Genomic DNA, 12,286 nt, shown 5'->3' with positions numbered 1-12,286 from the left:
ACCCCCCATAGCGATAGACTATCGAGGATCGCTATGGGGCGCAATCGGGCGATGTAGGCTTGTACACAATCGCCCAACCTTAACAAACAAACAAACAAACAAACAAACACACACACAGTAGTCTAACGTATGTCAATGGTTTTAGGAACATCAGTAACATCAGGCAGGATTTAGGCTACCAACTGCCGAGCCAGTTGTAGCTCAATCTTGGGTGCAATGTTCACGTTCCCGCACTGACTGACTGTGTGGAGGCTCATTGATTTAACGTTATGTTAGCCTACATGCTACACTAGCAAATATATAAATTATATAGCTGTCTGCTATATTAGCCACGACTTACCGTTCTTTGTGCAGCTTCAAATGTCGAACAAAGTTGGAAGTTGTTGCGCCTCCGTCTGTAATTTTCTTCCCGCATGTTTTGCAAGTTGCAAATATCCGAAAATAATAATTTGGGGTATCAATCTTTCCAAGGGCTCCGTCTGAATTCACCCGCCGACGTTTCTCTTCACTGCCACACGCAACTTTTTCTCAGCTGGCACAATTTGATTGGCTACTGTCCGATTCAAACTGTAATCTGTTAAATGAAGAGTTGATGCGCTGCACACTATTTTTAATAGCATCATTTTTAATATCTGGGCTTGGGGAGGGTATCAAGTCAGGTCGAGTCAAAAGGCTCAAGTCCAAGTTAAGTCACGAGTCATTGGTGTTAAAGTCAAAGTCGAGTTGCAAGTCATCATATTTGTGACTCGAGTCTGACTCAGAGTCCAAGTCATGTGACTCGAGTCCACACCTCCGCTAAACAACATACAAATACAGTAAGAAACAGATGAACAGGACAGTGAGAAGAGTTACCTTACGAACAGACTTAGACCAAGTCCTCCCACGATCAGAATGAAGATGATCACAACCACCACTATGACGTAGGTTATCTCCACACCTGAGACACAGGTAAGACATGGAGACTAAATACATAGTTTGGTTGTGTGATGGAAGAATGAAAGACACAAACTAACAGACAAACAAGTGCTCTACCTCCAGTGCAGATTGTGTTTGGTTCAAACCAACAGCTGGAGTCTGAGGGGGGAGGGGAACCCCCAGGGAAATGAATGGATTTTCCTGCAAAGCGGACCATGTCAGCGCTCAGGTCCACCAGATAGGAGCGGTACAGCTGACCCTCCCATCCGTCGGAGTCCAGGATGACATAGTTGGTCTGGCTCTCCCCTTCAGTGTCTATCTTGATCTTCTGGTTGAAGCCAGAGAACGTCATGTTCCTGGTGAAATAAGCTAGGTTGGTCCCGGAGAGCCACTGGCCAGCTCTCCTGGCATTGTGCATGGCTTTGGCTAGGACGTAAATACTGTTGTAGATGGTTCCAAACAGGGGGTTGACCTGGAATGCAAGGCCATTGATAAATGGTTTATTTGGTTAAAATGATTAGCTTTTCTCAAACTGAGAGTGATACACTGATCTAAAACTCACCCCCCAAAAAGTTGTATATCAAATGACATATGGTGTTTCTCTACATAACCAATGTTCAATAAATACAATCAATGGCATATTTATAATACTATTGTAATAACAATGTAATAACATAACAATCAATTGAAATTCAGATGGAATCCACTCACATCCCACAATTGAAAATATCAAGAATCACCCTCCTCACCTGCTGTGGGACCAGTGATATGGTGAGTTCCTCAAACCTCTTGGCCATGTTGAACGCCTCGTTGAATGACATCAGATCTGAGGACACAGTGATGGTGAGCACGGCGTCGTAGGCCTGCCGCAGCTTGGTGTTGTTTTGCAGGGGGAAGTAGGATGTGTTGGAGTAGGGCAGGCTGTAGAGCAGGGTGTCGTAGGGGACAAACACGTAGCGGCCCTTCGTCAGACCCATCTCATGGGCCTTCAGCAGGAAGGCTGTCTGCTGCTCCCCACCAATCAGAGCAGAGTGCATGCACATGATGATCACTGGAACACACAGGACAGAGACAGTGAGGGATCGCCACCTTAAAGGGGCAATCTGCAGTTGCTACATAACATTTGGGACATAAAAATAAATTATATGTACAGTGCCTTGCAAAAGTATTCATCCCCCTTGGTGTATTTCCTATTTTGTTGCATTACAACCTGAAATTTAAATATATTTTTATTTGGGTTTCATGTAATGGACATACACAAAATAGTCCAAATTGGTGAAGTGAAATGAAAAAATTAACTTGTTTCAAAGAATAAAAAATAAAAAACGGAAAAGTGGTGCGTGCATATGTATGATGCTCCTAAATAAGATCCGGTACAATAAATTACCTTCAGAAGTCACATAATTAGTTAAATAATGCCCACCTGTGTGCAATCTCCTGTGTGCAATCCACCTGTGTGCAATGTCCACCTGTGTGCAAGTGTCACATGATCTCAATATATATACACCTGTTCTGAAAGGCCCAAGAGATTGCAACACCACTAAGCAAGAGGCACCACCAAGCAAGCGGCAATATGAAGACCAAGGAGCTTTCCAAACAGGTCAGGTACACCGTTATGGAGAAGTACAGATCAGGGTTGGGTTATAAAAAAATATCCTAACTTTGAACAGCCCACTGAGTACCATTACATCCGTTATTAAAAAATTTAAAGAATATGGAACCACAACAAACCTTCCAAGAGAGGGCCAACCACCAAAACTCACAGACCAGGCAAGGAGGGCATTAATCAGAGAGGCAGCAAAGAGACCAAAGATAACCCCGAAGGAGCTGCAAAGTTCCACAGCGGAGATTGGAGTATCTGTCCACAGGACCACTTTATGCCGTACACTCCACAGAGCTGGGCTTTACGGAAGAGTGGCCAGAAAAAAGCCATTGCTTAAAGAAAAAAATAGGAGACTCCCCAAACATATGGAAGAAGGTACTCTGGTCAGATGAGACTAACATTTTGCTTTTTGGCCATGAAGGAAAACGCTATGTCTGGCGCAAACCCAACACCTCTCATCACCCCGAGAACACCATCCCCACAGTGAAGCATGGGGGTGGCAGCATCATGCTGTGGGAATGTTTTTCATCGACAGGGACCAGTCAAGGAGGGCATCAATTCTGAAACTGGTCAGAATTGAAGGAATGATGGATGGCGCTAAATACAGGAAATTTCTTGAGGGAAACCTGTTTCAGTCTTCCAAAGATTTGAGACTGGGATGAAGGTTCACCTTCCAGCAGGACAATGACCCTAAGCATACTGCTAAAGCAACACTCGAGTGGTTTAAGGGGAAACATTCAAATGTCTTGGAAGGGACTAGTCAAAGCCTAGACCTCAATCCAATTGAGAATCTGTGGTATGACTTAAATATTGCTGTACACCAGCGGAACCCATTCAACTTGAAGGAGCTGGAACAGTTTTGCCTTGAAGAATGGGCAAAAATCCCAGTGGTTAGATGTGCCAAACTTATAGAGACGTACCCCAAGAGACTTGCAGCTGTAATTGCTGCAAAAGGTGGCTCTACAAAGTATTGACTTTGTTGGGGTGAACAGTTACGCACGCTCAAGTTGTTTTGTCTTATTTCTTGTTTGTTTCACAATCTTCAAAGTGGTAGGCATGTTGTTTAAATCAAATGATACAAACCCTCCAAAAATCTATTTTAATTAGTGGTTGTAAGGCAACAAAATAGGAAAAATGCCAAGGGGGATGAATACTTTCGCAAGCCACTGTACAACTGTCGTACCCCATCAGAACCCAAAATATAAGCTTGTTGTTTCATGCAGACCACCATAGTCCCTGTGCCCAAGAACACCAAGATAACCTGCCTAAATGACTACCGACCCGTAGCACTCACGTCTGTAGCCATGAAGTGCATTGAAAGGCTGGTCATGGCTCACATCAACACCATTATCCCAGAAACCCTAGACCCACTCCAAATTGCATACCGCACCAACAGATCCACAGATGACACAATCGCTATTGCACTCCACACTGCCCTTTCCCACCTGGACAAAAGGAACGCCTACTTGAGAATGCTATTCATTGACTACAGCTCAGCGTTCAACACCATAGTGCCCTCAAAGCTCGTCACTAAGCTAAGGACCCTGGGACGAAACACTTCCCTTTGCAACTGGATCCTGGATTTCCTGACGGGACGCTCCCAAATGGTAAAGGTATGTAACAGCACATCTGCCAAGCAGATCCTCAACACAGGGGCCCATCAGGGGTGCGTGCTCAGTCCCCTCCTGTACTCCCTGTTCACCCATGACTGCATGGCCAAGCACAACTCCAACACAAACATTAAGTTTGCCGATGACACAACAGTGGTAGGACTGATCACCAACAACAATGAGACAGTCTACAGGGAGGAGGTGTGGTGCCAGGACAACAACCTCTCCCTCAACGTGATCAAGATTAAGGAGATGATTGTGGACTACAGGAAAAGGAAGGTCGAGCAAGCCCCCATTCTCATCAACAGGGCTGTAGTGGAGCAGGTTGAGAGCTTCAAGTTCCTTGGTGTTCACATCACCAACGAACTGTCATGGTCCAAACACACCAAGACAGTTGTGAAGAGAGCACGATAACACCTATTCCCCCTCAGGAGACTGAAAAGATTTGGCATGGGTCATCAGATCATCAAAAGGTTCTACAGCTGCATCATCGAGAGCATCCTGACGGGTTCATCACTGCCTGGTATGGCAACTGCTCGGCCTCCGACCGCAAGGCACTACAGAGGGTAGTACGGCCCAGTACATCACTGGGGCCAAGCTTCCTGCCAACCAGGACCTCTATACCAGGCGGTGTCAGAGGAAGGCCCTAAAAGTTGCCAAAACTCCAGCCACCCTACTCATAGACTGTTCTCCCTGCTACGCATGGCAAGCGGTACCGGAGCGGCAAGTCTAGGTCCAAAAGGCTTCTTAACAGTTTCTACCCCCAAGCCATAAGACTCCTGAATGGCTAACCATTACGTTGCTGCTAATCTCTGTTTATTATCTATGCATAGTCACTTTACCTCAACCTACATGTACATATTACCTTAATTACCTCGACTAACCGGTGCCCCCGCACATTGACTCTGTACCGGTACCCCCTGTATATAGTCTCGCTACTGTTATTTTATTGTTACTTTTTAATTATTAGTTATTTTCTATTTTCTTCTTTTAATTAAAAAAAAAAAAAATTAATTTAATTTATTGTTTACTTCAGTTTATTTAGTAAATACTTTCTTAACACTTATTTTTTCTTAAAACTGCATTGTTAGTGAAGGGCTTGTAAGTAAGCATTTCACTGTAAGGTACACCTGTTGTATTCGGCAGATGTGACAAATTAAATTTGATCTGATTTGTTGTCAGTGGCGACCTGTCATTCATACCTGTTTTGAGCCCCACCTGTTGTTTTTTCAATTATTTTTGTGGATGTTTTACATGTTATTTAATTTGTGTCACATATCAGTTATTATTTATTGAATAAAGCTGCGTACGAATATGGTCTCTTTCTTGTTTTATTTAGTAAGGCAGCTCCAAAAAGCAGGTGTTTCAGCCTAGCTCAGTGCTTTCTGTGGTGGAGGGGCAGCCAGCGGAAAATACAGAGTTTTGGCATTGTTAATCTTCTCTAGTTGTGCCGTGATTGGCTCAGGATTCTGTCACTCATGGGGGGACACAACGTCCCTGCAGAATCTACAGGGAGAGCTAGGCAGTTCAAGCCCCATTGGGTGCTACCATAGATTTACATTAGAAGTGCCCATCCAGCATGACTTCTGCCACATTGAAACATCTGAAAATTCGAAACTCGGAAATCAGTGAGTTCAAGACAACTGGAACTTTGGAAAAAATGAGCTCCGACTGGGAAAATATGCTTTGAACGGACATCCAACTCGGAATTGCAAGTCGGGAACTCTGGCCTCTTTCTAGAGCTCCGACCTGAAGATCACTGACGTCATGATTCAACTTTGTTTTTTCAGAGTTCCAGGTGTCTTGAAAGCACCACAAATCCAGAGAATGCCAGACTTTGATAACAAAGTTTGAAGACAAAATTTGCCAACAAGAAGGATCACCGCGCCACCTTCCTATTTAAGTGAGCACAGCACAACAACTGTGAGTCCAAAAATGTCTTGTATGCTGCTGCATAAATTATGTAATATGCCAGGGGGATATTGGGGGATGTTTTTCAGCGGCAGGGACTGGGAGACTAGTCAGGATTGAGGGAAAGATAAACAGAGCAAAGTACAGAGAGATCCTTGATGAAAACATGCTCCAGAGCGATCAGGACCTCAAACTGGAGCGAAGGTTCACCTTCCAACAGGACAACGACCCTAAGCACACAGCCAAGACAACACACGAGTGCCTTTGGGACAGGTCTCTGAATGTCCTTGAGTGGCCCAACCAGAGCCCGGACATGAACCCGATCGAACACCTCTGGAGAGACCTGAAAATAGCTGTGTAGCGATGCTCCCCATCCAACCTGACAGAGCTTGAGAGGATCAGCAGCGAATACTGGTGTGCCAAGCTTGTAGCGTCGTTCCCAAGAAGACTCAAGGCTGTAACTGCTGCCAAAGGTGCTTCAACAAAGTACTGAGTAAAGTGTCTGAATACTTACGTACATGTGATTTGTTTTTTATTTAATAAAATGTGCAACAATTTCAAAAAAAAATTGCTTTGTCATTATGCTGTAGTGTGTAGATTGATGAGAGAAACAAAATGTAATCCCTTTTAGAATAAGGCTGTAACATAACAAAATGTGGAAAAAGGGGTCTGAATACTTTCCGAATGCACTGTACTGTATTACACTAATACTAAGTGTCTGTTGTGTAGTAAGCTGTTAGTAACCCATGTGCCTATTTTGGTCCCTTTCCCCCTCAGAACTTAGCCTACTGTTCTTACTTGGTGGTGCACATGTAGCCTATAATCTGTTTTTGAGAAATGTAATTGAATACTGTAAGAGCTTTCATTTTCTGCTTATACGCCCTCTATTTATCCTACAGTTCTGACTTGGTGTACAGAGAGAATACTGTAAGAACGGCCCATGTTCTGAATTCTGTCGCTGTACATTTCAAAAGCGCTGAACAAAGTTATATTGACTAGTCCATCTTAGCTCACTCATTAATGTCTTAATCGAAATTATGGATTGCTTCTTATGCCGTCATCGTTCCCTTATGCCCTAGTTTGTACATCTCAATTGTTATAGGCCTATTGCTTATATAGGTCTCTCATTAGTTCCTTATTCATCAATTTAGGCAATGTTGGAATGATTTCATTGTTTAGCTTACTTTATGTATTATAATTAGCTCATGTGCTTTTCTTGAGGAGATACTATATAATGTTGTTGGGTCTGTAATCATGTTTGCCAGTGACATTCTCACCGTTCAAATATTTGTTATAAACAGTAACAGACCCATGTAATTCCAGTTGATTTTCCGAGGGTTGTTTTGTTTGCGCAATATGCTGTATCCTCATGATCGTATTTTCCTTCCTTTTTAGACTACATAGGCCTAATAAAATACTTCAAATGGTAGGCGAACCGAGTCTCTCTCTCTCTCTCTCTCTCTCTCTCTCTCTCTCTCTCTCTCTCTCTCTCTCTCTCTCTCTCTCTCTCTCTCTCTCTCTCTCTCTCTCTCTCTCTTTCTCTCTCTCTCTTTCTCTCTCTCTCTCTCTCTCTCTCTCTCTCTCTCTCTCTCTCTCTCTCTCTCTCTCTCTCTCTCTCTCTCTCTCTCTCTCTCTCTCTCTCTCTCTCTCTCTCTCTCTCTCTCTCTCTCTCTCTCTCTCTCTCTCTCTCTGTGTGTGTGGTGACTTAAAGCAGAGTAAAGTTAAGGCCTCATCATCTTGTTGAATTTATCTGAAATAACTTGCTTATACTTAGAGTTAAGTATTAATGATATAAGAACAAACATTATGAATTTACTGAACATAAATGTAATAATGTTTGTGTATGGTTCAAAAGTCTAAACTAATTTTGGAGTTTGTTATTATTGAAGGAGAATGTAGTTCTTATCGACTTACACAAATCCACAAGGAGTCAGTAGTAACCACATTTGTTCAAGCAAGTCAGCCATATCAGCTATGATTTTTAAAAAGGCAGTAAATAATCCTGAATGAATTGCTTCGCTGCCAGACAAGGCTCCGCTGATAGCCAGGTGTAGCAGTGGTAAGGATTCACTCCATAATGCTGAAAGGAAAGATCTGCTGGTGGGACAGCTTTATGTAGGCCCTAACAGTTTTTGGGCACCTTTGTCACCGTTATAATATAAACCGTTATAACCGTTATAATAATCCCCTCTCTCCACTGGGATTCTCTGCCTCTAACCCTGTTACAGGGGCTGAGTCACTGGCTTGCTGGTGCTCTTTCATGCCGTCCCTAGGAGGGGTGCGTCACTTGAGTGGGTTGAGTTACTGACGTGATCTTCCTGTCTGGGTTGGCGCCCCCCCTTGTTTTGTGCTGTGGTGGAGACCTTTGTGGGCTATACTCGGCCTTGTCTCAGGATTGTAAGTTGGTGGTTGAGGATATCCCTCTAGTGGTGCGGGGGCTGTGCTTTGGCAAAGTGGGTGGGGTTATATCCTTCCTGTTTGGCCCTGTCCGGGGGTTTCTTCGGATGGGGCCACAGTGTCTCCTGACCGCTCCTGTCTCAGCCTCCAGTATTTATGCTGCAGTAGTTTATGTGTCGGGGGGCTAGGGTCAGTTGGTTACCTGGAGTACTTCTCCTGTCTTATCCAGTGTCCTGTGTGAATTTAAGTATGCTCTCTCTAATTCTCTCGTTCTCTCTTTCTCTCTGAGAACCTGAGCCCTAGGACCATACGTCAGGACTACCGGGCATGACGACACCTTGCTGTCCCCAGTCCGCCTGGCCTTGCTGCTATTCCAGTTTCAACTGTTCTGCCTGCGGTTACGGAACCCCTACCTGTCCCAGACCTGCTGTTTTCAACTCTTAATGATCGGCTATGAAAAGCCAACTGAGATTTATTCCTGATTATTATTTGACCATGCTTGTCATTTATGAACATTTTGAAAATCTTGGCTCTCTCTAATTTTCTCCTTCTCTCTTTCTTTCTCTCGGAGGACCTGAGCCCTAGGACCATACGTCGGGACTACCGGCCGTGGTGACTCCTTGCTGTCCCCAGTCCGCCTGGCCTTGCTGCTATTCCAGTTTCAACTGTTCTGCCTGCGGTTATGGAACCCCTACCTGTCCCAGACCTGCTGTTTTCAACTCTTAATGATCGGCTATGAAAAGCCAACTGAGATTTATTCCTGATTATTATTTGACCATGCTTGTCATTTATGAACATTTTGAAAATCTTGGCTCTCTCTAATTTTCTCCTTCTCTCTTTCTTTCTCTCGGAGGACCTGGGCCCTAGGACCATGCGTCGGGACTGCCGCCCGTGGTGACTCCTTGCTGTCCCCAGTCCGCCTGGCCTTGCTGCTATTCCAGTTTCAGCTGTTCTGCCTGCGGTTATGGAACCGCCACCTGTCCCAGACCTGTTGTTTTTCAACTCTTGATGATCGGCTATGAAAAGCCAACTGAAAATTATTCATGATTATTATTTGACCATGCTTGTCACTTATGAACATCTTGGCATAGTTCTGTTATAATCTCCACCCGGCACAGCCAGAAGAGGACTGGCCACCCCTCATAGCCTGGTTCCTCTCTAGGTTTCTTCCTAGGTTTTGGCCTTTCTAGGGAGTTTTTCCTAGCCACCGTGCTTCTACACCTGCATTACTAGCTGTTTGGGGTTTTAGGCTGGGTTTCTGTACAGCACTTCGAGATATTAGCTGATGTACGAAGGGCTATATAAAATAAAATTGATTGATTGATTGATTGATTGATAATGCAATTAATGTATTATTTAGTGTTGGGTAGTGGCTTTGCTGACATGCATAAAAAGAGTTTGCCCCACCAAGATTTACATGATAAAATCGCCACTGCTTGTTGTACTCAAATGTTTGTAAACAAAGTAAATGTAAACAAACACTTTATAGCCTCAAAACATGGTTAAAACTATTATGTTGATATAATGGATGGTTAGTACTTATATCCATAGCTCTTTCTATGAATTTGAGAGTGGTTACATTTCTCCAGCCCCATCCCTCAGTGATTTGTTATTGTTTCAACTGCGGATTACCCCTTTAAACTGATCAGGCTCAGATTTTCTGTTGCCTAGTTTAAAACATTTTTTTTTTTTTAAACAGTCTTGTGAGGCTTGATAGCATAGCCTGCATTTATTTCACTCGTATCTTTTCAGTAAACAAAACTTCATCAAATAGAAGGTAAATATGTTCTTAAAAACACTTGCCTTTGATCTCTCCAGCAGCCTGGATTCTGCTCAGTGTGCTTTCCATCTCCGTCTCGTTCATTCCCACCGACGCTACTATGCCAACGGGAAGTCCCTGGCTCCGCAGGGAGTTTGCCACTCTACCTGCGGTGTCTATCCAGATATCCTCATTGGAAGACACGATGCCGATGTTGGCCCAACTGAAATGCTTCAACACGGTGAACAACACCCGTGTAGGTGACGGCAGTGTCCGTGCGAAGGTTGGGTAGCTCTTGATTCGATCCAACTCATAGTTAATACATGCCCAGGAAAAGATAGCTTTATCCCAGTTTTTGCCCAGAAGTGAGGCTGCGTCACAGTATCCTGGATTCGTGGGTCCGACGAAACCGTCCACCATCTTCTCGTAGTACACAAATGTTGTCAATGCTTTAGACGTTTCACATGCTTCTTGCAGGATCACAAAGTCCAATTTGCTGCCCAAATCTAAACTGAAATCCTCGTTTATTCTGCCCACGGCCAGTTTAGCGGCCAGCGCAGGTAGGGCCTTGGAGTAGACCGGGTCGCAGTTCCAGGGCCCAAGGACCCCAACTTTGAAGATTAAACACTGGACACAGCATGGAAACGTCAAAACCCCGAGCAGGACCCATAGCAGAAAGTTATAGAATGGCAGAGTTGCAAGGCTGTGTCTGCTCTTGAAGATGGGGCCATAGGGATAGTTGGATAAGTCCCATAGCACACCTCTAACATTTAGAGGAATATGTTGCATTATCCTGCTGGAGTATCCGTATTGGTGAGCTGTGATCTGATCCTACATCAAAGCATTATAAACCAAACCAAAAACATCTGCAAAAAAAGATTAGGTTAGCCTATTCATTTGAACATAATTTATAATAAGGGTTAGGCTACTTCAAAGTTTTATAAACTGCATAGTGTTAACACAAAGTAGGCTATGTGAGAGTGAGATCACTGTATTTGATAGCATGTTATCTCAAAGAGACAATCTTGAATAGCATAGCTTTAATCATAATATGTTGCACTTACCATTGCTTTCTTTGGCCTTTTTGAAAGCTGTGAAGTCTGAGGATAGTTTTTTTAACACTCCTGTTTTTTTGCAGTAATCCTCACCTCACCATTCCAGTATTCTCTATATTTTCACTCATGTGAAATGTCATACCGTTGCCCAGTTGAAGCCACAACACCTCATTATCTTTCTGGTCTCTACCATAGAGTGAGGCAGAGGCAGGAGCTCCGTTGTCAGTCAACTTCAGCACCCTGGAGAGCTCCTTACATGCCGTTGTTGGCGCTTGCAGAGGCTAGCGCGCCTTACACAGGTCTGCTCCACTACACTCAAGTAACATTTTTCTCACCTTATAATGTTAGCTCATTAGAATCAAACAGACTAACATTATGTGTCCGTGTAAAGTATCCTTCTTGACAAGCAAAGGTTACCTGATGCTCAACAGGTTGCAGAAACGTAGACTACAAAAGCATGCAAAATAAAGCGATATTTTCTTCAATGTAAAACGTATTTATATTGAATATCTAATGAATATATATTATAATTTATAGCAGGCCAAGATCAACCACGCCAATTCAATCAAAGCCCTTTCAAAGTGACCTGTAGGCAAAGCGGGTGCTGCACCCGGACCTAATCCATATTCGGTAAGGCACACTATAAGAGGATTGTCAACGTACGTTGGAGTCTCAGAAACACATAACCATCTCACAATGCCTTGTCAAGATAGTAGCCTAGGCCTATATTCTGCAGAAAATCACATTTTAATTTAAATAGAGGGCTCTAAAGAAATATAATTATACGTTTTCTATTTGGCACTAATAACAGTGATGAAGATGAAAAACAAAGTATTTTATCTAGGGTCACATAACTTATTTGTTTCCTTTGCCATGGAGACAGCTTGTTGCATGAACACTATGCACCCAACAATAATTGGTCTGATGCGTTTATGTGACAATGATAGGCCCCCCACTTAAGTTGAATTTGCTCTCAGGTGTAGAGGGAATAATTAACGTTAACGAAGGGTTTTCCCTGCGCGTGTATCCCCTGAGC

General features: G+C 43.5%; 1 protein-coding gene across 1 annotated transcript in view; it reads right to left on the bottom strand.

Moving 5' to 3' along the window:
- LOC139548192 (retinal guanylyl cyclase 2-like) overlaps window positions 1–10,984 on the bottom strand; it is a 39,475-nt gene extending 28,491 nt beyond the window's left edge. The window contains exons 1-4 of the mRNA XM_071357675.1: window positions 10,240–10,984; window positions 1,665–1,966; window positions 1,033–1,387; window positions 853–937 (exon numbers count right to left, since the gene is read on the bottom strand). Of these exons, the coding sequence (XP_071213776.1) occupies window positions 853–937; window positions 1,033–1,387; window positions 1,665–1,966; window positions 10,240–10,984 (1,487 nt within the window). The remainder of the gene's footprint in view (window positions 1–852; window positions 938–1,032; window positions 1,388–1,664; window positions 1,967–10,239) is intronic.
- Window positions 10,985–12,286: the final 1,302 nt, after the last annotated feature.

The sequence above is a fragment of the Salvelinus alpinus genome, chromosome 21 (assembly GCF_045679555.1).
Source record: "Salvelinus alpinus chromosome 21, SLU_Salpinus.1, whole genome shotgun sequence".
In the NCBI taxonomy this organism is placed as follows: domain Eukaryota; kingdom Metazoa; phylum Chordata; class Actinopteri; order Salmoniformes; family Salmonidae; genus Salvelinus; species Salvelinus alpinus.
Note: the sequence above shows the minus strand (reverse complement) of the source record. Positions and strands in the feature narration are given on the sequence as shown.